This window comes from Giraffa tippelskirchi, chromosome 2 (genome assembly GCF_054371585.1).
Source record: "Giraffa tippelskirchi isolate mGirTip1 chromosome 2, T2T-mGirTip1v1.2.pri, whole genome shotgun sequence".
Taxonomy (NCBI): domain Eukaryota; kingdom Metazoa; phylum Chordata; class Mammalia; order Artiodactyla; family Giraffidae; genus Giraffa; species Giraffa tippelskirchi.
In genome coordinates this window covers 98,120,259-98,146,214 of record NC_137276.1, presented here as the reverse complement: position 1 = coordinate 98,146,214, position 25,956 = coordinate 98,120,259, and the positions used below count along the sequence as shown (strand labels likewise).

Here is a 25,956-nt window from a genome sequence, read left to right as displayed (position 1 = left end):
TATAAACCACAATGAGCTATCGTCACACCTTTCAGAATGACTGTTATCAAAGAAACAACAAATGACAAGTGTTGGCAAGGATATGGAGGAAAGGGGACCCTGCACTGTTGGTGAGAATGTAAATTGGTGCAACCACTACTGGACAGTGTAGACGTTCCTCAAAAAATTAAAAATAGAACTGCTATATGATCCAGTAATTTCACTTCTGGGTATTTAACCAAAGAAAATAAAAATATTATTTTGAAAAGATAAATGCTCTCCAACATTCACTGCAATATTATTCACAATACCCAACATATGGAAGTAACCTAAGTATTCATCAATAGATAAGTGGATAAAGGTGATGTGATACACACACACACACACACACACACACACACAATGGAATTTTACTTAGCCATAAAAAAGGAATGAAAGCTTGACATTTTAAACAACAGGAATGGACTCTAAGGGTATTATGCTAAGTGAAATAGGTCTGACAGAGAAAGACAAATACTATATGATTTCATTTATATGTGGAATTTAAAAATCAAACAAACTAAACAGAAACACCAACAGAGAGAACACAGTAGAGGTCACCAGAGGGTAAGTGGGTGGTTGGGTGAAATAGACAAAGGGAATTAAGAAGTACAAGCCTCCAGGTATAAAATAAATAAAGCACAGGGATGTAATGTATAGCATAGAGAATATAGTCAATAATATAGTCATAACTTTGATAACAGATGGTTACTAGACTTATTGTGGTGACCAGTTCATAATGTATACAAATGTTAAATCACTATGTTGTACACCTGAAACTAATATAATATTACATGTCAACTATACTTCAGCTTTTTAAAAGGAAGGAAAAAAGCTAGATTTGAAGGTAGTTGTCTCAGTTGCAGATCTTAAAAGTTGGGTTCACAACGTGGGAACTCTTTGCTCCTCGGGGAGAAGCTCTGATTTCCAGTTTCCTCCTAATTGTGGGTCAGTGTGCTGGGGTTTACAGCAAGATTGTGCCTCAGCATCTCCTATCCACTAAATATGAGTTTTTTCTCATTTTCCCAATAATACAGAAGTCACTCAGCTGGTTTTTAGGGTTTTTTTCAGAAGAAATTGGTCCATATGTAGCTATATAGGTGCGTCTGTGGGAGAAGGCGAGTTCCTATTTCACCATCTTGAACCAGAACTCTGAAATCAGTCTCTTGAAGTCCCTTGTTCATTACAGCATTATATGAAATCAAGCTAAATGTCTCTCACAGAATAAATAGATAAATAAAATGTGGTTTATGTATACACACACAATGGAATATTATTCAGCCTTCAAAAAAGGAGGAAATCCTGTCATTTGCAACATGGATTAACCTGGAGGATATTATGCTAAGTGGAATAAGCCAGGCACAGGAAGTCAAATAGTACATGATCTCTTATATGAGAATCAAAAAAAGCCAGACTTAATAGAAGCAGAAAGTAGAATGGTGGTTACCAGGGGCTGGGGGTATGAGGGAAAAGAGGAGATGCTGACCCAATGTACAGAGTTGCAGTTATACAGGATGAATAAATCTAGAGATCTAATGTATAATATGACTATACATTTAATATAATATTGTTTTAAATGCTGAAAATTCATTTAAGAGGGTAGATTTCAGGTCCTCTACATCCCTACTATCCTGCAAAATAGTAATATTGTGGGGAGATGCTATGTTAAGCAGCTTTACTGTAGTAATTGTTTCACTGTCTATATCACATTATTTTGTTATATATCTTAAATACATACAATTTTTACTTTAAATGTTTTTAAATTTTTTAAATAAAATTAACCACGGTAAGAAAGTAAAAAGAAACATAGGATTAATTTTACTTACATCTCTTATTTAATACCATATATCTAAAATATTTTTCCAACATGTAATCAGTATAAAAGTATTGATAAGATGTTTTACTGTTTTTTTCTTACAAAGTCTTCAGAATCTGTATTTGCACTTAAAGACATCCCAGCGATTTTCCTGGTGGTCCAGTGGCTAAGATTCTGCATTCCCAGTGCAGGGGGACTGGGTTCAGCCCCTGGTCAGGGAACTAGATCCCACATGCTGCAGCTAATATCCAACACAGCCAAATAAATAAATAAAAATTAACAGAAAACAAATTTTTTTTTAAAAAAAAGACATCTCAAATTGGGTTATCCACATATGGCTAGCAGTCACCATATTGGACCATGCTGATTTGAATAACAAGAATTCCAGAAAGAGAGTGGATAAGGGGAAAGAGAAGCAGAGAAGAAATAAAGCAATTTTAAGAAAATGTCCAAGAACTTAAGAATACTAGTTTCCAAACTGAGGAGGCTCTGAGCCCAGCAAAAGTGAATTAGATCCAGACCAAGGCACTTCATCAGTTTTATTTTAAAACACCAGGAACTCAGAAACCTCTGTAGGCTTCAAAGGGGAAAAAAAAACGAACAGGTTGCAGTCAAAGGATCAGTGGCTTTAGACTTCTCAACAACAGTGGATAAATGGAGGACAATGAATCAGTGCCTTTAAAATTCTGAGGGAAAGAACCATCAAGCCATAATTCTATAAATACCAACCACATTAGGGGGTAGATAAAGGGTATTTTCAATGATCTAACATCTAAAAAATGTACCTGCTATGCTCCCTTTTTTAGGAAGCTACTGAAGAATGTGTGATACCAAACAAGGAAGCAAACCAAGAATGAGGAAAATGTGAGATATAAGAAACAGGAGAAAGGTGAAAGGAATCCCTAGGGTGAAATAAATCAGGCCTAGAGATCAACCGGTCCAGATAAGAGTAGGACAGAAGGAACTGAAAAGGATTTTAAGGAAATGCAATTGATAGAATACCCAATGGGACTGATTATGGACACAAAAAACTGGCAGAAGTCTTTGAATTAGTAACATGTACTGTATCCCAAAACTAAACAAATAAAAGAGATAAAAGGAAAATGTAAAGTTATAAACTCTGAATGTTGAGTAATTTATCTATGCTAAGAGGTTAGAAAGGGCATGTGGGTAAGGTGGAATGAGTAGCAAAAGAGCTGAAACCTCATCTTTCATAGTGCAAAATTAAACCACAGTCCTTAAATCAGAAATAACAAGAAAGGAACAATATAGACATCTTAACTGAAATGTAAAGATAAAAACCAAAATAAAGGGAATACATTAGAGTCGGTTCTGGTGAGGTAGATGGGACTGGAGCCTATTGTGCAGAGTGAAGTGGGCCAGAAAGAGAAACGCCAATACAGTATACTAACTCATATATATGGTATTTAGTTAAACGGTGAAGATAACCCTGTATGCGAGACATCAAAAGAAACACAGATAAATGGAACAGTATTGTGGACTCTGTGGGAGAGGGCGAGGGCAGGATGATATGGGAGAGTGGCATTGAGGCATGTAGGTTATCATGTGTGGGGCGGATCGCCAGTCCAGGTTCAAGGCATGATACAGGGTGCTCGGTCCAGGTTCAAAGCATGATACAGGGTGCTCAGGGCTGGTGCACCGGTTGGCCCGGAGGGATGGGGTGGGGAGGGAGGTGGGAGGGGGGTTCTGGAGGGGGGGAACATGTACACCCATGGTGGATTCATGTCAGTGTGTGGCAGAACAAATACAATATTGTAAAGTTAAAAAATAGATAAATAAACTAATTTAAAATAAAAAAATAAAAAATTTTTTGCAGAAGGATAAAATGCTTGGATCTGGGGAAGAGAAAATAAAAAAAAGATGACTGCCATTTTTTCTAATAAATTTTGTAAAACTATGTCTGAGTCTAAAGTATAACCATATATAACTTTTAAAAGAAACAAACAATAATAAATCTGAGTGAATAAAAGAGTTTTAACAGGCCATTGCTAATGAGTATCCTTACCTCCTAGCATTGAGTACTGGTTCCGCTGTATGGATGTGGATGGGGATGGAGTGCTCTCCATGTATGAGCTGGAATACTTCTACGAGGAGCAGTGTGAACGGATGGAAGCCATGGGCATTGAGCCCTTGCCATTCCATGATTTGTTGTGCCAGATGCTTGACCTGGTGAAGCCAGCCAGTGATGGTAAGACTGAATAAAGAGCCAAGTTGCATTGTCCATCTGCATAACAGAGTGGGGGTTATAATCCTGGATTGCTCTAAATTATTTAACTTCCCAGAGTCTTCCAAACAGGCTTTCCAAATACAGAAGTATTTAAGTTTCTCCTTTATTGTTAGCATAGAACTAACAATTAATGGCAAATTCAGAAGGCAGATTAGTGGTAGCCAGTTGGGGAGGATTGCAGAGCTGGGGGGAGTGAGACTGTTTGACGGGTACAGTTTCCTTTGGAGGTGAAGAAAATGCTATGGCATGTGATAGTGGTGATGCTTATGCAACACTGTGAATGTATGAAAAACCATTAGAATGATTAAAATGGTGAATTTTATGTGAACTTTACCTCAAAAAAATCAGATTTTTATAATCAAATAAGCATATGCATATATCCTTTTAAACTTCAGTAAAAGTTTTTTTTTTTCACTTCAAAAAAAGCCTTTGAAATTTACCAGATTTGTTCTTACACAGGCAAAATAACTCTACGAGACCTGAAGAGATGCAGAATGGCTCACATCTTTTATGACACTTTCTTTAATCTGGAGAAATACTTGGACCATGAACAGAGAGATCCCTTTGCGGTCCAGAAGGTAGCGGGATAGTTTTAACTTCTGTTTGAGGGATGCAGTACCAGGGGTTGTATGCTTCAGATAAAAGTGGCCTCTGTCTGAAGGAATTTTGGTATTTAAAAAGGCTTACATTTAAAACATTTCATCATATACTGAAAAGAAAGAATAAAGGACTTAGAGCCCATCTCTTCCCATAGCTAATCTGCACGTGTAGGTAATAACCTGCATCTACCTTCCACTGAATGAATTGTGTGTTTTGTGTACTTCCGTATACATAGAAACTGGTTACAGAAAATTTTGAAATAATTGTCTTTCTCACTTTGAAAAACTATATCAATGGATACATCTCTGTTACAGAGTATACTGGGCTTGATTTAACTGTACCATTCAATTTCGGGATGGCATAGTAATGAAAACTAGATGCTCTCCAAGATAGACAACTTGCAGATAAATGTAACACTATTTCAAGCAGTAATGATGACGGTACATGACATCAGTTTGAAGTCATTCTACAGCTGAAGAGCCGTGAGCTGCCTTCCCCACTCACAAAAACCTGTGGACTCTCAGAAAACCCACGTCCAGAAAACAAACAAACAAAAAGCAGACTATCACCACTTCTCCTTCTATTCCCCTGTTTAAAGAGTAAAAACTATATTGATGGAAAAGAACTGGTTGAGTACACTACAGGAAACTTCCTCAGTCTTTTGTCTTCCATATGTTGCATAACTATTTGACCTAAATATTAATAGTTAAGAATACAAGGACCAGCTTCTAAAAACAAATACTCTGCACCAGAACATATCAAGGCACATTATTAAGGGCATATCAAGGCACATTATCACTAGCCTAAAGTCCGTATTATATTTCATTGAGTTTAAAATGTTTCATTATTTTAAATACCTTTAAGCAAGAAAAAGCAATTATAAATCTAAGATGCATAGGAATTTCAGACATGTTTAAAAGGTGGGGTGAAGTTCTTCAAATGGATTATAGTAATTAACAGATTGTGTAGTCTGTATTAATGTACTTACGTTCTTCTAGCATAACTAACCTTACATCCTAGGGCAATGTTAACCCAATTTCATTATGGAAAAACATCATTTTACCTAGAACATATAATCTAAGATGCAGCCTGTATTGTAGAAGGAAAAGAAAATATATACCTTTCTCCCCCTTAATTTTTTTATTTGTATTACAAATTTTACTTTAAATTTTCCTCTTTTTTCTGAGAGGTAGTAATTATCCACATTCTGATCTGCAAAGAATGCTATTAGTAAGTGCTCAGAAAATTCCAGGTACTGTGTTGAAGAGACACTGGGGGTTAGAGAGAGAGAACTCAGTATATAAAAAGAACGGGTATATAGAGATGACAAAGACAGGAGAGCAAAAGGTGGCAACCAAGCATACATGGTACAACGAAGGAAATGACTAGGGGGAGAAGGCCTGTTTCTAAGAAGGTAACTCGGGTGGCAGGGTATCCGAGCTGGCTGTGAAGGAAGCAATAAAAATTCTCTTGAGGAAGGGATGGTATATTTCAGGTTAAGTTTAAGTCTCTCAGTCGTGTCTGACTCTTTGTGACCCCATGGACTGTAGCTTCTGTCCATGGAATTCTCCAGGCAAGAATAGTGGAGCGGTATATGCTGATTCAAGTTGAGGTTTGACAGAAAACAAAATTCTGTAAAGCAATTATCCTTCAATTAAAAAATACATTAAAGAAAAAAAAAAAGAATACTGGAGTAGGTGGCCATTTCCTTCTCCAGAGGATTTTCCCAACCCAGAGGTCGAACCCAGGTCGCCTGCATTGCAGGCAGATTCATTAGCATCTGAGCCACCAGGGAAGCCACATTTCATCTGGGCATATGCAAACCACAGGTCACTCCAGATCGCTGCTATGCCAAGTGCGAGAGGAGAAGGGGCTAGAGAAAAGTCTCTGATTACAAAGCTGAAGAATCTAGACCCAAACAGTCCAGCTGATGAACAGTACTTAATAATTTTGTGATTCAAGGTGTAGAAAATCCGTTTAGGACTGTGACTTTAGTACCTCTTTTAACATGTTTACGGCTTCCCTGATAGCTCAGTTGGTAAAGCAGCAGCCTGTAATGCAGGAAACCCCAGTTTGATTCCTGGGTTGGGAAGATCCGCTGGAGAAGGGATAGGCTACCCACTCCAGTATTCTTGGACTTCCCTGGTGGCTCAGCTGGTAAAGAATCTGCCTGCAATGCGGGAGACCTGGGTTCAATCCCTAGGTTGGGAAGATCCCCTGGAGAAGAGATTCTTGCCTGGAGAATTCCACGAACTGTATAGTCCATGCGGTCAAATGAAACATTTTTCACATAGGCTTTTTTCAGGATGTAAAACATGTGTGATGACCAAATTGTGTCTCCAATTTTTGTTTCTGATTCTGTTTCCTGTGGCCATCCCCTTCCCAATTAGGATGTTGAGAATGACAGTCCTGAGCCCTCCGACTGGGACAGGTTTGCTGCTGAAGAGTATGAGACCCTTGTAGCAGAGGAGTCTGCCCAAGCACAGTTCCAGGAAGGGTGAGTAAGTTTCCCTATGTCTTGCAAACTTTTTTAACAGGGGTAACCACATTTGGATCACCTTTAAAAAAATCAAGCTAGTAGTCCTTTCTGTAGAAGGAAATGGCACCCCACTCCAGTATTCTTGCCTGGAGAATCCTGTGGACGGAGGAGCCTGGTGGGCTGCTGTCCCTGGAGTCGCACAGAGTCGGACACAACTGAAGCGACTTAGCAGCAGCAGCAGCAGCAGCAGTCCTTTCCTATTTTTGCCATATCATAAAAATGAGTGATTTTAACCCAATTTTAGTTGAGTGAATATTCCCCCAGCAGTCTTCTCTTCCCTTCACTGATTTTATGAAAAGTCTTCTCATGTGCAATTTCCTTTAATGAAGTTGTACCTTCCGCTGAAAACGGAGATCACTGTGCAGTCATACTACTTTGTTAGGGATGTTAGTAAACCCTATAAACACAGGAGAACTGAAGCTCTTTTAAATAATAAAGATCATTATGATCATCAAAACAAACTTTTATCAGACATGGTTTTGTGCATTCAACTCTGAATAAGAAGTTTACTTCTACAAAGGGACCATGGTAAGAAATTAAATTATCCAAGACTTTTACTGCTTAGAACATTTCAGTAACTGTAATTTGTTGGCTGTTTTCATCTTCTGTTGATGTCTTTAGCAGTTCCTCTACAATCACTGTTTCTGTAAGGCTCTCAATTAATCCTTATTATTAATGTAATACTTTTTTGAATAGGCAGTATATTCATTTAATATTCAAATTAAAAAATAAATAGTAAGTTTCCTGCTACTCAGTTCTCCCAGAAGCAACCACTATTATCACTTTATGTGCCTTTCCAAGGATGCTCCATCCTGTTCCCTCCCATTCTCACACACACTCTTTATACATATGTGTATGTGTATAAAAGCAAATACACATATACATTTTTTTTCTTTCTTTTTTTTCTCTTACACATATGGTAGCATACTCATTATTTGGTTCCCAGCTTTTTCCACACTTTTTATAAAGTTTCTGTTACATAAAATAAGTTCTGGAGACCTGCTGTACAACATAGTATCTATAGTTAAAATATGGTATTGTGCAGTTTAAAATATATTAAGAAGATAGATCTTATGTTAAGTGTTCCTACAAAAGAAAAAAAAAAGAACACAAGGAAATGTCTGGAAGTAATGGATATATTTAGTGCGTTGACTGTAGTGATATGACAGATATATGCATATTCCAAAATCATCAAGTTGTATTCAGTAAGTGTGTCCAGCTTTTTGTATCAAACTTCAATAAATCTAAAAACAGTAACAACAAAGCTTGGGAGAACAGCATGGTGAACTAAATACTTGTATTTTATAATCACTGAGGTATAAATGAGGCAGCATAAATATCTAGGGATCCCTGAGTGTATGAAAAAATTAATAAAAGAATAACTGAAGATTGGAGGAAAAACAAATAAATAAATTGGAGATTATTCCATAAATATATTCAGTGAATGTGCTAAGTTTTTTACAACTGCATAATATTCCACTGTATAGTTATACCATTATCTTATATTCCTCTGTTCACAGACATTATAGTGAAAATAGTGAAATATTAAAGAGATATAAGGTTGCAGTGAATAATCTTATATATATGTCATTTTATACATATGTGGGATAAATTTCTAGGGTGTAGCTAACAGATAGGGTTTCCCAGGTGGCACAGTGGTAAAGAATCTGCCTGCGGGTACAGGAGACACAAGAGATGTGGGTTCGATTCCTGGGTTGGGAAGATCTCCTGAAGTAGGAAATGGCAACCCACTCCAGTGTTCTTGCCTGGAAACTTCCATGAACAGAGGAGCCTGGCAGGCTACAATCCATGGGGTCGCAAAGAGTCTGACACAACTGAGCACACACGAAAACACACACAGAGCAAACAGATAGCAAACTTACAAATACACAGGAGAATTTGAGAGAAGCCAGTAAGAAATGACGTAGATACCCATCACTACCGTTAAGAACATGTGCAGATGTTTATAATAGTGAAAACCAGAGACAATCTAAGTAATAAGATTAATAAAATTATCATACATGTACACTAGTGCAATCCCATTTAACCATTAAAAAATCATTTTGTGGGTGTATAATTATTGACCATCAAAGAAAAAACAGGAATATGAAAAAAGGCCTTAAAAGATCAAGTAAAACAGAAAAGAACAAAATAAAGTATCATAAAGAAAATTGGTATATGTAAGGAAAACAAAAGGGATCTAACTTATACATACTAGATAGTAGAACAAATGAAGTAGAAAAAAAAATTCAAAGATAATAAAAAGCTTTTTTGAAATAAAAGACCTGAGTCTGAAAGGTCAGAAGTCACACCATATGATAATGACTGGCCCCATAGATGTGTGGTGAATTTAACAAAATTCAAAGATTATTTGGGGGACTTTTTCAGCTTTTTAAAAATGTAAGTCACCATGTAAAGGGGAAAAAATATCAACCTTGCCTCAGAGACTGCCACAGTAAAAATGAATACTGGAAAAGATCATGAAGCAATATTTATAACTCTCTCAGAGAAAGAAATTCTATACCCTAAAGTTTTATACTAACTCAAGATGACATTCAAGCATGAGAACACAAATGGGAATTTTATAAAAACTGAAAGGAATAAAGCACCCATGAGCTCTTGTTTAAAAAGGGCATAATCATAAAACAAAGAGATGAGCCAAAATAAGGAGCCCAGAAATGGAGCGACCATGGAAAAGAAATAACAGTGAGTGTTCAGTCCATTTCAATATAAAGGATAGGGTCAGAACATAGCATTCTGGAAAAAATAATATAACTCAAAGTGGGATGTAGAGAGGAGGAAGAAACATATGTATAAGTTTCATTAGCAGGTCCTCAATGGCTCCCCTCTAAAGCTGATAAGTTGAGGTTTAAGACTATTAATTAAACACTTGAAAAACCAAAGCCAGACTCTAAATATTCTAATTCAATCAGAAAACATGCATGCACAAAAAAGAAAAACACACACCATGCAGCATAAAGATGACAGAACTAAAATAAATACTTTTTGATCAGTGAATGTAAGTGGAACAAACTCACTTATAAAAAGAAAACAATTCCATTATAGAATGGTAACAAAAGTTGAATTTAAAAAGACTAAACAGGGACCTCCCTGGTGGTTCAGTGGTTAACACTCCACAATCCCAGTGCTGGGGGCCTGGGTTCAATTCCTGGTCTGGGAACTAGATTCTGCATGCTGCAACTAAGAGCCACTGTGCCACAACTGAAAATAAAAAAGATCCTGCAACTAAAGATCCCACGTGCTGCAACTAAGACCCGTAGCAGCCAAATAGACTTTAAAAAAAAGAACTAACCATCCCCAAAAAGCTGTCCTGATAACATCAAATTTTTGAAGCAAAAACTCCAAAAGGAAAAAAAAGGAGAACTTGAAACCTGTTATTTGCATCCATAGTAAATTATTCCCTGAAAATATTTTTGTGGTATATTGTCCAGAGACTATTTACAAAATAAATATTAGGCCACAAACAAAACTTCAGTCGACTTCCCAAAAGTATTACAATAATATAGAGTAGCTTCTCATTTCAAGGTGGTAAAGCATCCTATAGTTTTCAGTCTCTCATGCCATATAAAAATAAGAAATACAGAGCATCACCTGAAGTAAGAAGAGAAACTTTCAGTGGACTAACAGGACAATAGATGGAATCAGATTGAAGAGGGAGCCAGAGCTTAGGTTCTCTGCCGGAAGATGAGAAAGTTAATTGCCACAGATAAGGGAGCAGTACTTAAAGATGATCCATACCTTAATTTGACTGAAACCAAGAGCAAAAAGTTTCAATCCAGGTAGGTTGAACCCTATACATCCCATCCTACTCTTAAAGGAAAGACAAAAGCAGTAAGAATGGAATCTTAGAGCAGTATGGCCCCATTCTGTTCAGCCACTCAGTCGTGTCCAACTCTTTTCAACCTCATGGACTGCAGCACACAAGGCTTCTCTCTCCATCACCAACTCCCGGAGCTTGTTCAAATAAAAGAGCAAGTCTCTTTCCCACCAGATTCTACAAAAGCCCAGGACTTGTTTGGCTGTAACTGGCCTGTTTTGGGTCTAGTCCCTGAACCAGCTCTAGAAGGAGTCAGACCTAGAAATTAGCTTGGACAGAAGTTCAAGTTCATCCAAACCACGTGTTTTCTCAAGGAAAATTTGGAAAATTTGAACATACGGTCAAAAAAGGGGAAACGCTGTGCTGGTAAAGGAACAGCAGATGTTCACTACAGTAAAAAAGGAGACAAAAATAAATAGACAAAATAAGTCCAGATATAGTATGAATTACAAAACTTAGAATGGATTAAAAATCCAACTGTATACTATTCTTTAGATTCATACCTAACACAGAGGCAACAGTCAAATAAATAAATAGTAAATAAGAGGAAATCAGGTATAGCAATGTTTATGAGACAAATAGAATTGAAAGCTTTAAAAGAAACATCAGTATTTTAGCAGTTGGCCATGAAAATAAGTCACCAACTTTATGCAATACAAAAAGCAAATCTGATAGAAATACAAAAGAAAAACTGACAATCCCATAGTCATATAAAATGCAACAAATCAAATAGGACAAAAAATTCATAAAGAATACAGAATTAGTAAACGTTCATAGAGGTACTAAAAAATAGATTTGGTACCCAACAGATATGGAACCATCACAATACAGTGCCTGTTTACTAAGGCATGAAAGATATCACATTTTTAAAAATTACTAACATATAGGTCATATCTGTTACTTATGAAATTAGCAACAACAAAAATGCATATATCTGGAAAGTTAAAAATAACATTTTGAAAAATTAAATATCTTAAAATAACCGTTAAGCTACAGAGAAGATCAAAAAACCAATTACAGGTTTATTTAGAACCAGGCAATAAAAGCATTATATTTATTAAAATCTGTGGGATATAAACAAGGGAAAAGTAGTAATCTGAAGAAAGAAAGAAATAAATTAGGCTGTCATCTCAAGATGCATGAAAAAGGATGACAAAATAGACCCAAATAAAGTTCATGAAAAGAAGTTAAACAACTGTATTTCAAACAAAAAATAAATCTATTAATTTATACATACACAACCACAAAACATACTCTGTGCCAAGCACTATTCTGAATATTTAATTCATTTTAATCACAAAACTCATATCTTGTAGATGCTTTACCCCTATTTTACAGATATTAAAACTGAAATACAGATTAACTTGTCAAATCTACCAACATATATAAAAGAATACATCATAAGTAAGTTGGTTTTATCCCAAGATTGCAAGTGGTTCAACTTTACAAAATCTGTCATTAACAGATTAAAGGAGAAAGAAAAGAAAAGAAAATATAGACTGATTCTTTGAAGGCATGTGATAAAATATATTTTCTAATTTGGAAAAAATGAAACTAAGCAAACTTAAAAAGAGCACCTCCTTAATGGGTAAAGGGTATTAATCCTATACCTCAAAAATAACCAGCTAAAAATAGAATAGGGAGAAAATCCCATTTGTGATAGCAACAAAAAAAGTGACTTGAAAATATATATGATGAAAATATAAAATTTCACTAAAAATTACAAAGATCATTCTCCATGTTAAAATTTTATATAATCCCCCCAAATATGTTATAGAACTTGATCAACTAATTCTGAAACTCACATTGAACAATAAATACAAAAGAACTGAAGTGAGTTCTGAAAAGAATCAAAGGTATGGTAGGGCACAGGGGATGCATAATCCAAAGCTATTGTAACTAAACTCCTTATAGGATCCATGCCAAAACTGAAGATTTATACAAACCAATATAGTGTCAAGAAAAGTCTAGTCAGTAAAATGTTGACTCTCTGCAGACTGAAAAAAGTACATATTAAGCTAATAGCTGCATGTAAATAAAGACTTCAAAAGCAAAAAAATGATGGGAGAAATTTATAAGAGAATTATTTATAGATTTGAGTATATTTTAAAAGTGACAAATTCTATATCACAATCAAAAGGCATAGGGTTGAATCATATGATCAATAATGTTCTTTCATTATTAGAGTCTTCAAAATCAGTAGTTAAGAACATGACTAACCAATTCTAAAACATCAAAAGATAGAAATTTCACCAGGAAATAATGAAAATTTCCACTTCACCAACAGTTAAAATGTAGTAGCCAGATATAACTATTTTAAATGTTATTTGTACCTAACAACAGCCTCAAAATACATAAAACAAAAGTTGTCAAACAATTCAACAATTAATAGTTGGAGATTTCAACACTCCTCTTACAGTAGTTGGTACTAGTAGAGTCAATCACTAAGGACACAGAAGACTTGAACAACACCATCAGTGTATTTGATCTAACCAGCATATATACTCTACAAAACAGTAGCAAAATATACATTTTTCTCAAATGCACATGGAACTTCTTCAGGAAAGATCATATGTTAGGTGAAAAAAAAAGATTCAGTAAATTCAAATAAGGTATGTTGTCTGATCATAATAGGATAAAATTACAGATTAATAACAGAAGGAAATCTAGGAACCCCAAAATGTTTGGAGATTAAATAACACATTCCTAAAGACACATGGGTCAAAGGAGACACTGCAGGGAAATTTGATGTTATCCTGAAACAAATGAAAATAAAAGATGATATGAAAATCCATGTATGGGGTGCAGTTAAAGCAGTGCTTAGAGGAATGTTTATGACCCAGAAAGTTCTAACATCAGTAAGATAAGCTTCCATCTTAAGCTAGCAAAAGTAAGAGCCAATCAGACCCAAAATAAGTAGGAAGAAGGCTATAATAAAGATCAGAGTAGAAATCCATGAAATAGAAAATAGGAAAATAATATGAAAGAATTCATGAAATCAAAAGCTGGTTCTTTGAAAAGATTTTAAAATAGAAAGCTTTAGAAGAAAAGAGAAAGGAATAAATTAAAATCAGGATAAAAGAGGATACATCACTATAGATACTACAGAACTTACTTATAAAGGAGTATTATGAACAGCTTTATCTCAATAAGTTTCACATCTTAGATGACATGGGACAAAATCATCTGAAAACTCAAATTATCAAAATCAACTTAAATAAATTTAATTATATTTATTAAAAAAAGAAAACAGCTCAAGAAGAAATGGAAAATCAGGATAGGCCATATCAAGACACTAAATAAGTTATTAAGTTCTCCCCAAAAGAAAAGTCTAGGTCCAAATGGTTCCAGTGGAAATTTCTGTCATATATTTAAGGGAAAAAAATAATCCTTTCATTAATATTTTCAGAAAATAATAGTAGGAGGGAACACTTCAAAACTAATTTTAGAAAGCTGGTATTACCCTGATACCAAAGCTAGACAAAGATACCGATATCCCTTGTGATACCAATATAAAACATTTTACAAAATATTAAAAATATCAAATCCAGCAACATATAAAAAAGATTATACACTCTAAGTAGGTTTACCCCAGGAATGGAAGGCTGTCTTAACATCTGAAAATCTACTAATATAATAAACCATATTAATACAACACAGGACAAAAAGTACATGATCATTTCCATAGACACAAAAAAAGCCATTTGACAAAATCCAACATCCATTCAAAGTATCTCTTACCCAAGTAAGGATAGAAAGGAACTTTCTTAACCAGATAGAAGACATCTATAATTACATTATTTACATTATACTTATGGTGAAAAACTGAATGCCTTCCCACTGAGATCTGGAGCAAGGCAAATACGCTTCTGTTCCTCTCCATTTCTAATCAACATTGTAACTGAGGGTCCTATCCTGTGCGTTAAGACAAGGAAAAAAAAAAAAAGGTATTCAGACTGGAAAGAAAGAAGTAAATCTATCCCTAGGTTATATATACTTTAAGTAGAAAATATGAAGAAATCTGCATAAAAGCTACCAGAACTAATAAATTCGTTAGCAAGGTCTCAGCTTCCCTGGTGGCTCAGATGGTAAAGAATTTGCCTGAAATGTGGGAGACGTGGGTTCGATCCCTGGGTCGGGAAGATCCCCTGAAGGGAATGGCAACCAATTCCAGTATTCTTACCTGGATAATTCCATGGACAGAGAAGCCTGGTGGGCTACCTCATAGTCCATGAGGTTGCAAAGAGTCAGACACGACAGAGCAATTAACACTTTCACTTTTTTTCAGAATACAAACTAAATATATAAAAAGCAGTTGTATTTCCATGTACTAGTAATGAACAATCAAATAGAGAAATTCAAATAAAAATAACTATTCACAACAGCATCAAAGAGAAAAACACTTAGGAATATAACAAAAGAACACACTTTTATATATGTATAAATAATATAACAAAAGAACACACTTGCACACTGAAAACTGCAAAATAGTGTTTATAAAAATTAAGGAAGATCCAAATAATATTATAACAATAGAATTAGAAAGCTCGGTATTTTTAAAATGTCAGTTCTCCCCAAATTGATCTACAGATTTAACCCACTCCCTATCAAAATCCCTACAGGCTTTTGTTAAAACTGGCAAACTGATCCTAAAATTTATATGGAAATGCAAAATACCTAGAATAGCCAAACACTTTTTTAAATGAACAAAGTTGAAGGACCTAGGCTACTTGATTTCAAAACTTATTATAAAGCAAACAACCATCAAGGCACTGTAGAATTGGTAAGTATGTGTGTGTTAGTCACTCAGTCACGTTCCATTCTTTGTGACCCCCACAGACTGTATCCCACCAGGCTCCTCTATGGAATTCTCCAGGCAAGAATACTGGAGTCGGTAGCCATTCCCTTCTCCAGGGGATCTTCCTAACCCAGGGATCAAACCTGGGTCTCCTGCATTGCAGGCAGTTTCTTTAACCATCTAATTAAGCCATGAGGGAAGTCGCAGAACTGCTAGGTATACACAATCAATGAAACACTCTAGAAATAGATGCTCATATATACGACCAATTAATTTTCAACCAAAGGAGAAAGGGTAGTCTTATCAGAAATGATACTGAAATAATTGGACATCCTTCTGCAAAAAAAAAAAGAAAACCTCAATCCATATCTCACACCATATACAAAAATAATTATCTGAAGTTCCCTGGTTGTCTAGTGGTTAGGATTTGGTGCTTTCACTGCCATGGCCTAGTTTCAATCCTTGGTCGAGGTACTGCGATCCTTCAAGCTGCACAGTACAGCCAAAATAATAATAATAATCTCAATAAATGTAAGAGTTGAAATCCTAAAGTTTTTAGAATAAAACACAGGAGAAAATCTTTGTGACCCTGAGTTATGCAAAAGCAATAAAATATTGATAAACTGGACTTCTTTGAAAATTAAAAAGTATTGCTCTTCAAAGACACCATTAAGAAAATGAAAAAGACACACTGGGGGAAAATATTTCCAAAACATCCTGATAAAGGACTCCATCCAGAATATGTAAAGAACTTAAAACTCACTAATAAAAAAGGCAACCTAATTTTTTAAATGGACAAAAATTTGGTTAAACAATAACTAAATTAGAGGTTCCAACAGCAAATAGATACATGAAAAGATGTCCTACATCACTAGTCATTAGGAAAATGTAAATTAAAACCACAATGAGATACATACACAGCCACTAGAACAACTAAAACCACCAGTTGGCAATGATGTGAAGAAGCTGGAACCCTCATATATTGGATTGATGTGTATGTAAAATTATGTAACCTATTTGGAAGTGTTTGGCAATTTCTTAAAAAGTTAAACAAACATTTGTCATATGAATCAGCAATTCCACTCCTAGGAATCTACCCAGGAAAAATGTTCACCCAAAGACTTGTACATGAATGTTTATAGCAGCACTATTCATAGTAGCCCCAAACTGAAAATAATCCAGATATCCACTAAACTGGTGAATTAATAAGCAAAATACAGTATATCCATATAACGGAATGCTCCTCAGCAATAGAAAGAATGAACTATTGACTGACACAACATGGATGAATTGCAAGTGAAGTGGAAGAAGCTAGACAAAAATATATTCCAATCTTGTATGATTCCATTTATGGAAAATTCTAGAAAATGCATTCTAATCTATAATGACAGCAAGTCAGTGGTTACCTTGGTAAGGCAAAAGTAATTATAAAGGGGCAGGAGGAAACTTTTGTGGGAGGGATGGATATTTTCATGATCTCAATATGATGTTTTATAAGTGTATACAAAAGTCAGAACTTATTAATTGTACACTTTAAATATAAGCAATTTATTCTGTCAGTTATACCTCAATAAACAAAAGAACTATTAATACATGCAGCAACACAGATGAATCCAAAAAAATACCATTTTACATGAAAGAAGCCAGATACCAAAGACCACATAATTCCATTATATGAAATTTCTAGAAAAGGCAAAATTATAGAGCCATGAAACAGATCAGTGGTTGCCTAGGTTCCATAAAAAAAGTAGAAAATGAATACAAACAAACACAGGGAGAGGAGGGGCAGATGGAGAGATGAAAGTAGTCTAAATTTGAATTGTGATAATTGCACAATTGTAAAACTTCACTGTGTGTCCTCAGTCACTTCAGTCACGTCCAACTCTTTGTGACCCCATGGACTGTAGCCTGCCAGGCTTCTCTTTCCATGCGATTCTCCAGGCAAGAATACTGCAGTGAGTTCCACTTAAGATGAGTGAATTCTGTGATATGTAAATTAAACTGAAAATTTTTGTAAAAAGCAAGCACCGAAAAAAGTTGAGATTAACTGGCAGGAATTTTTTAAAAGACAATATTAATTCAATAAGTGTTTGCATTCCTTCTATACACTAAGCATTATTGGATACTGATGAACACAGGATCCCTGCCTTAGCAGGAGAAACAGGCAGATGCAGTTAAAGTGTCTTTACTGCTCTCTCATAGAACCAACACACTGTCGTTAACAGATATTGCTGGTAGAAGCAAATTGGCCCAAACTACATGGAAATTAATTTGACAATATGCTGCAAAAGCCTGAATTCATACCCTTTAACTCCCAATTCTGAGTATCTACTGTAAATAATCAGAAGTTTAGATAGAACTCTTCTAACTAAATTGTAAAATTAAAAAATTCAAAGCAACACAAATGTACAATAATAGTTAAATAAGTCATGGTATTAATATCTGTGTCATACTATGCAGACATCTAAACTAAGTGTTGCACAAAAACATAACACGGAAAAATCAAGTTTACAAAATTGTGATACAATCCCAATGTTACAAATGTATATCAATATATACATGAGCTAAATGGTAAGACTCCAAAATATTAACAGTGACTGACTCTGGGCTGTAGAATTGCAAGTAATTTGGCTTTTTATTCTGTTCTATAATTTATAATGTTTGTATAATGAACATGTACTATTTTAATAAATAGGAAAAGTTATTTTTCTCCTTTATCTGCTTACATAAGTAATATGTATTCACTACAGAAGAGTAGAAATGAAGATAAAAATCTTCACCTAAAATCCACCACCCAGAGATAGCCTGACATCATTTAGGAGTATGCTTCTAGACACTTCTTTGCAAATATTAATAGATAAGTAATTTGTTTTACAAAAATGGAATTTGATACAACATACTGTTTTGTAACCTGCTTTAGAGGAAGGAGAAAAAGAGATAGCAGATCTAAACACTTAGAAGTTTACTGAAGAGACAAGAAAATGATGGCAGCTAAAGAGAATTATTGTGTCAAGTAAAAATTTTTTTCGAGCTGTGGTGGTGCTCAAAGAAGGTCCCAGTGTGTGTGTGGAGGGAGACAGAGGAGAAAAAGGGATGCAGACAGAAATGCAGGTGAGGAGGGGTCACAAGAGGAGATGCCGAGACCAGCTGTAGTGAAATTCGACCAGTGCATATGAGAGGCTTCTGCTGGACACCCCTCTTCTCATGTTGTGGGAGATAAGATAAAGCCTGCACAAAGCCCATGTGGGTGATGAGGTCTCAGGGGGAGAGGAGAAGCCTTAACAGCCGCAGCCTGTAGAGTGAGCCCTGGAATGTCACCACAAGAAAAGAAAGGCCTGTTTACAGTTGTTAATAACTGACTGACATAGTTCAAAAGCAAGGCCAGATCCAGAATTCCAAGGGTATGTTACCTAGGGCTTCATCTCAAAAGGAATTACAAATAAGTCAGGGTGAGTTTGTCAAACAGAAATTACCAGAATCAAATATTAGAAAGGGAGGAAGAAGAGTAATACCATGGAAAGAGCCAGACAGATCTGATTCTGCCTCCTTACTCACCAGCTGGGCAGGTTATCTGACTCCTTGCGGCTCAGTTTCAACTACCTTCCAAGGTGGTTGTAAGAATCAATGATAATATATTTCTATAAACACCTATCACATAGTATTGATATAAATACCTGACAAATAGTAGCTATTACTACTACTCCCTGAAGAGGAAGAGATATTATACAATATAACATCATGGTTAAAAACCACAGAATCTGGAGTCAGACAAATTTAGTTAAGTTCAAATCCTTGCTGTCACTTACTAGTCATCTAAGCCTCAGCATTCCCTATCCAATGAGGATACCACCTGCCACACCAGACTGTTTCAAACAAGACAACATACATAATATATTATGTTCTTAGGCACAGTGCCTATGTAGTCAATTTTGTTGTTGTTGATGTTTAGTCTCTCAGTTATGTCCCTCTTGTTTGCGACCCCATGGACAATAGCTCACCAGGCTCTTCTGTCTATGGGATTTCTCGGGTAAGGATATGGAGTGGATTGCCATTTTCTTCTCCAGGGGATCTTCTACTTCCAGGAATCAAATCCACATCTCCTGCAAGTCTCCAGCATTGCAGGCAGATTCTTTACCACTGGGGAAATGTGTAATCAATAAACAATGGCTATTATTAGTACCATATTTCACCAGTGGCTCCACAGTAAAGAATGTCTGCAGTGCAGGAGACACGGGTTCAATCCCTGGGTGGGAAGATCCCCTGGAGAAGGAAGTGGCAACCACTCCTGTATTCTTGCCTGGAAAATCCCATGGACATAGGAGCAGGCTATGTCAACTGTCATCCCATGGCAGGCTACAGTCCATGGGGTCTCAAAAGAGTCAGACACGACTGAGCAACTAAACAATAACAATTATTATTACCACTTCTGTGATCATGGCCACATTACATTACCTCTCTGAACTAGAATTTAGTCAGGTAGTACATTAGCTTGGAGAAGGAAATGGCAACCCACTCCAGCATTCTTGCCTGGAGAATCCCAGGGACAGGGGAGCCTAGTGGGCTGCCGTCAAGGGTTGCACAGAGTCGGACACGACTGAAGAGACTTAGCAGCAGCACATTAGCATTCCACTGCCTCTTTCCCCTTCATTCCCAGAACATGGCACACAGTTGACACACAGTGAACATATGTTGCATGAGAATTAAGAGATTTCTAACAGTATCTAACTAACAGTATCTGGCATATAAATGCTGGGGAAAATGGACCTGTTTGTGTTTCCACTGGAACACAGGCTCCTTTAAGGCAAAGCACCTGTTTCATTCATCCTGTAGCCCCAGCACTGGGCAAACTATTCGGGAGGTAGGAGAGCCTCAACAAATGTTTACTGAGTGGCACAGAAGGTAGCACTAATCTGGAAGCCACCCTCACTACAAGGATAACTGCAGAAGCCTAGACAATTTGACCTTCCAGAAACAACTTGAAATTCTCTACTTTACCATTTCACATCACAGGCCACCTCTGGGCCAAGTGCCTGTACCCCCTGACTCAAGGCTGTTGCCTGGGTAATGCCTTCAGTAAGCAACCTAGTAATGAAAAAATGAGAAATGCAGTATGACTCCATATTTTACTGAGGTGAAGGAGGGCCAAGGGTCTCCTTAGGTATGAATTTGCAAACATTGTGAATTACCCCATCTAGCACACAGCATGATAACAGCATACAACAGCATTTGTATAAATTCAGCCAAGGTCATAGGGGAAGCCAGAGACAGGGTAACAGTTACATACCCCTGGTCAACTAAGCATGTCACATACATGAAGATAACAAGTTATGAAACCCAATTAATTTATAATTACCTTTCTTATGGTTTTTGCAATAAAGTTTAAAATGCCACAAGAATTGTGAAAAATAGGCTAAAGGGTCCTCCATGTTGCTATCTTAAGGAACTAGGACCTGTATTAATTAGAAACAATCTTCTCTACCAGTCTGACAAAAACTTGATTACTTCAGATTTTTAGTTAAGAGCCTTTTACATTATCTTAAAAATATTTTCTTACAGGATATTCTGGTATTTCACCAACAGCTTTACATTTGATTAACCTAAACACAATTTTCTCTTCTGAGTCTTTATCTGATTAGTAGAGAAAGACAGGCTTTGCTGAAGAAAAGTTGAAAAATATAAAAAGATTAAAATCATCCTTGGTTCAGTCACCCAGAGATAACCACTATATATACTTTGGTGTATTTCTTTTTGATGCTTAATGTTACTAGTGTGTTCAAAAACATGACTTTTAATGCTTCAGAGCATTCTCTCAAGCAGTAACACATCCATATTCCCTATCTTCAGACATTTAGATAATTTAGAATTATTTTCCACTGGATGTTTTTAAAGGTGAATTTCTCCTTTATGTTAAATATAAACATATATTGAATTACTATTTATATGAGATGTACATATACTTCAATTAGCACTGGAAAATAAGACACTGCAGAAGGTCAGTCAGAAGGCCAGAGAATTTTAAAATTAAATAAATTTTAATTTATTTCAGTAGATATGCACTGGTATCTAATTTATGCCAGGCACTGTGGCTGGTAATAAAAATGAATTGAACTCTGTCCCTCCCTTCAAGTTCATAATTAGAATATATTTAATCCAAAATTTTTATAATATCTACAGCCAAAATAAAGAATTACTGATGGCTCATGACCTAGAACTGCAAGAGATCCTCAGCCATCAAAAAATAAATAGGATCAACTTTCTAAGGTAAAAAAGTAAATGGTATGTATTAGGAAATTTTAACAAAATTTGAAGCAAAAGATTTTCTAGTGATTGAATGGCTCAATAAGGAAATTCTTTGAACCAAATATCCAACTTCTAAAGTATTTCAGGTAATTCATTTTATGTAAATGGCTTAGGATATCTGTTCTTAAAAGTATAAGGGTAAAATTCATCTACTCCTATTTCTACAGCAATATAGACTTCAAATTAAGAGGACTAGTTAACATTTTATTCTATGCTTATAGCTATCATGTATCTTAGATTTCCTCAGACGAACCCTGAATCAAATATTCTATCCCTTTGCCCCTGTAAATAGTCAGAATCCCCAAACTGGAATCAAACCGTAACTCCCAGACAACATCCTAAAACTGCATACAAATCCTTTGTCAGACCACATATGTGCCAGTCATTATTTCTGTTCGTTCCAGCTATTATACTTCAATCCCAGGAATCTGCAGGACTAGCCTTAATACGTTTCCCCAGAAATTGCTCATCTGAAATGGGAAACTTACTTAGGGACACAGTTTCTAAAAGGGGAAACTTAGGGACACGGGTTTCTAAAGGCTACCATATTGCTAGCAAAAATACATGAACCTGTAAACACTACAGTGTTTAAAATGTATAACCAACAAGGACCTATTGTACACAGAACTCTGCACAATGTTATGTGGCATCATGGATGAGGGGGTTTTAGGGGAGAATAGATACACATATATGTAGAGCTGAGTTCCTTCTGTGTTCACCTGAAACTGTCACAACATTGTTAATCAGCTATTAGTTCAGTTGCTCAGTCGTGTGCGACTCTTTGTGACCCCATGGACTGCAGCACGCCAGGCTTCCCCGTCCCTCACCAACTCCCGGAGCTTACTCAAACTCATGTCCATCGAGTCAGTGATGCCATCCAACCATCTTATCCTCTGTCGTCCCCTTCTCCTCCCGCCTTCAATCTTTCCCAGCATCAGGGTCTTTTCAGATGAGTCAGTTCTTCGCATCAGGTGGCCAAAGTATTGGAGTTTCAGTTTCAGCATCAGTCCTTCCAATGGATATTCAGGACTGATTTCCTTTAGGATTGACTGGTTTGATCTCCTTGCAGTCCAAGGGACTCTCAAAAGTCTTCTCCAACACAATTCAAAAGCATCAATAATCGGCTATACCCCAATACAAAATAAAGTTTTTAAAAAAATACATGAACCATTATTTTCCCTTATGCTAACAATACTGGTACTACTCAATTAAAGAATCTGTGCTCAATTTGATGCCTAGGGTTTCTTGTGAACCCTGAGTTCTTTAATCCTCTGACCCCTCTACTCAATTTAAAATGGCCAATTAAATGAACAGGCAATACATCATAAAATAATTTCATTTGAGCCCAGAGGAATTCCATTGACCTGCAAGTAAGCCTGGAAGTGGTCATTTAGAAGACAATCAGTCAACATTCTCTCTCCCTCAGGAATTCCTGGAGAGCAAGATAAAGACTTTGGTGACTTCAAGATGACTTCTGTACCCTCACCATTTTACTGACTCCAGCCTTCGTCAACAACTCAATACATTATTTTAAAAGAGCACTAAGACATTGTTTTTCATTCAACAGCACATTTTAAGCAGCTAGTGTCAGTCACTATACTATAACCCAAGGATGTTAGTGCGTTACAAAATGGACATTTCACATTTGAGTGGGCATATGTATGTGAAGTTGCTCAGTCGTGTCCGACTCTTTGCGATCCCATGGACTGTAGCCTACCAGGCTCCTCCATCCTTGGAATTTTCCAGGCAAGAGTACTGGAGTGGGTTGCCATTTCCTTCTCCAGGGAATCTTCCCAACCCGCGGATCGAACCTAGGTCTCTCGAATTGCAGGCAGACACTTTACCATCTGAGCTACCTGGCATGACACATTTAATTATATAATTACGAAAAATAAACACGGTAAACCAGTAATAGAGGCTTGCAACTTAGGGAGCTGAGGGAAGAACTTTCTAAGGTGATGAGAACGTAAAAATTTGAGAAGCAAAGTTATGCAAAAAGCAGGGAGGAGAAATATTCTAGGCAGAGGGGTAAATGTGTGCAATGGCTCTGAGGCAGGAAATGGTGTTGAGGACATTTTAAAAAGCCAGTATAGCTGGAGTATAGTGAGAAACAGAGGGAATCATAGCTGGAAAGATTAGCAAGGGTCAGATCATGCAGGGCCTGGGGGAGCTATTGAAAAAAGTTAAGGTAGTACTCTGCTAGGTTGGAGAGGTGCAAGAACAGAGATGAGGAGACAAATAAGGAAGCCATTACAGACATCTAAGTACGAGATGGTGGAAGCTCAGGCACTGGAAATCAAGAACTTTTTAAATGATATCTCAGATTAAAATATGAGCACAAGTTAACCAAGGAGGGAGGGCACTGCAGGCCCCTGAAAAACACCTATTGTGGTGTTAGGTCCCAAGATCTGTTCTGACACTGTAAACAGTCTGGTATGGCAGGAGCAAAGGCTATGTGATAGGAGCAAAAACAGGAAGACCAATTGTTAGAAAACTATTGCAGTAATCCAAGCAAGAAAGTATAACATCCTTTACTCAATTAGTGGCAATGGAGAGGAAGAGCCAAGACTGTATCCATGTGGTATTATTCAAAGTCATAGGAGGGAGTCGCTGGATTTGAAGAGGGGAGGGAAGAGGAGCTTGAAGTAATGAGATTTATGGCTTTGAGTGGGATTACGGTACGATTTGCTACAATAGGGAGAACCAGGGTTGTAGGTAGGATGAGTCCAGGTTTGTATACGCTGCCACATTGGAAGAGCCACATACTAGACAGGTGGATACATGGCAGTGTTCGGCTTAGAAAGAGGCTGAGGCTGGACATGTACGTTTAGAAACCACAAGTGTAGATAATAAAGCCATGAGAAAGACAGATTGCTCAGGGAAACAAAGTGAGAAGAGCTTAGTCCAGAACCCTGGGAGGCACTGACAGTACCAGGGCCAGTTAGAGCAGGATCTCTCAACAGCACTGGTGTCTTAAGCTGGTAATTCTGCTGTAGGACGTTTAGCAGCATCCCTGGTCTCTATCCACTAGATGCCAATATGTCTCCAGACATCGCCAAATGACCCCCAAGGTGGGGGGAATCAACCCCAGCTGAGAACTACTGAGTTAGGGTAAAAAGATTCATCAGCACACTGACAAGAGGTTCTGAATGAGCTCCCTTGACCCAAGATTCCTCCAAAGCCTTTATGTATAGTACTGTTCTTGGTGCCTTGAAAGTACAAAAGAAATGCAGGTGACATTCCACTACATCCAACCCACAAAGCATTGGAATACGTTTAGGTACTAGCTTGAAACAAACCCGTTGTTAAAAATTCCATTTCTACATGAGGCTAGTGGGAAAACACATATACTCCTTTGTTAAAAAAAAAAAAATTCACAAAACCCTGTCCCCTAGTATAGGATTAGGTGTCACCACTCTGCTTCAGTAAGCCCCAGTACTTCTCCACCGTTACAATGTGGTATTTTCTCTCTCACCTAATCTCTATTCAACCCTTATAATGGGCTGAAGTGAAGCGAGTCACTCAGCCGTGTCCGGCTCCTCGCGACCCCATGGACTATTCAGTCCATGAAATTCTCCAGGCCAGAATACTGGAGTGGCTTGCCACGCCTTTCTCTAGAGGATCTTTCCAATCTAGGGATCAAACCCAGGTCTCCCACGTTGCAAGCCGATTCTTTACCAGCTAAGCCACAAGGGAAGCCCAAGAATATTGGAGTGGGTAGCCTATCCTTTCTCCAGCGGATCTTCCCAATGCAGAAATCGAACCAGGGTCTCCTGCATCCGGATTCTTTACAAACTGA

The 25,956-nt window shown here is 36.8% G+C and overlaps 1 protein-coding gene and 1 long non-coding RNA gene across 7 annotated transcripts in view; one reads left to right on the top strand and one right to left on the bottom strand.

The window, feature by feature from the left end:
- The window catches only part of PPP2R3A (protein phosphatase 2 regulatory subunit B''alpha), a 220,578-nt gene that overhangs the window by 190,636 nt on the left and 3,986 nt on the right, over positions 1-25,956 (top strand). For all 6 annotated transcript variants that reach the window (XM_081569683.1, XM_081569678.1, XM_081569679.1 and 3 more), the window contains 3 exons: positions 3,868-4,043; positions 4,542-4,660; positions 7,073-7,179. In XM_081569683.1, coding sequence (XP_081425809.1) covers positions 3,868-4,043; positions 4,542-4,660; positions 7,073-7,179 — 402 coding nt within the window. The remainder of the gene's footprint in view (positions 1-3,867; positions 4,044-4,541; positions 4,661-7,072; positions 7,180-25,956) is intronic.
- On the bottom strand, positions 18,705-25,539 carry LOC145538155 (uncharacterized). The gene is made up of 2 exons (XR_014076680.1): positions 23,865-25,539; positions 18,705-20,192 (listed from the first exon to the last, which is right to left on the bottom strand). It is a non-coding gene; the product is annotated as an uncharacterized LOC145538155 (long non-coding RNA).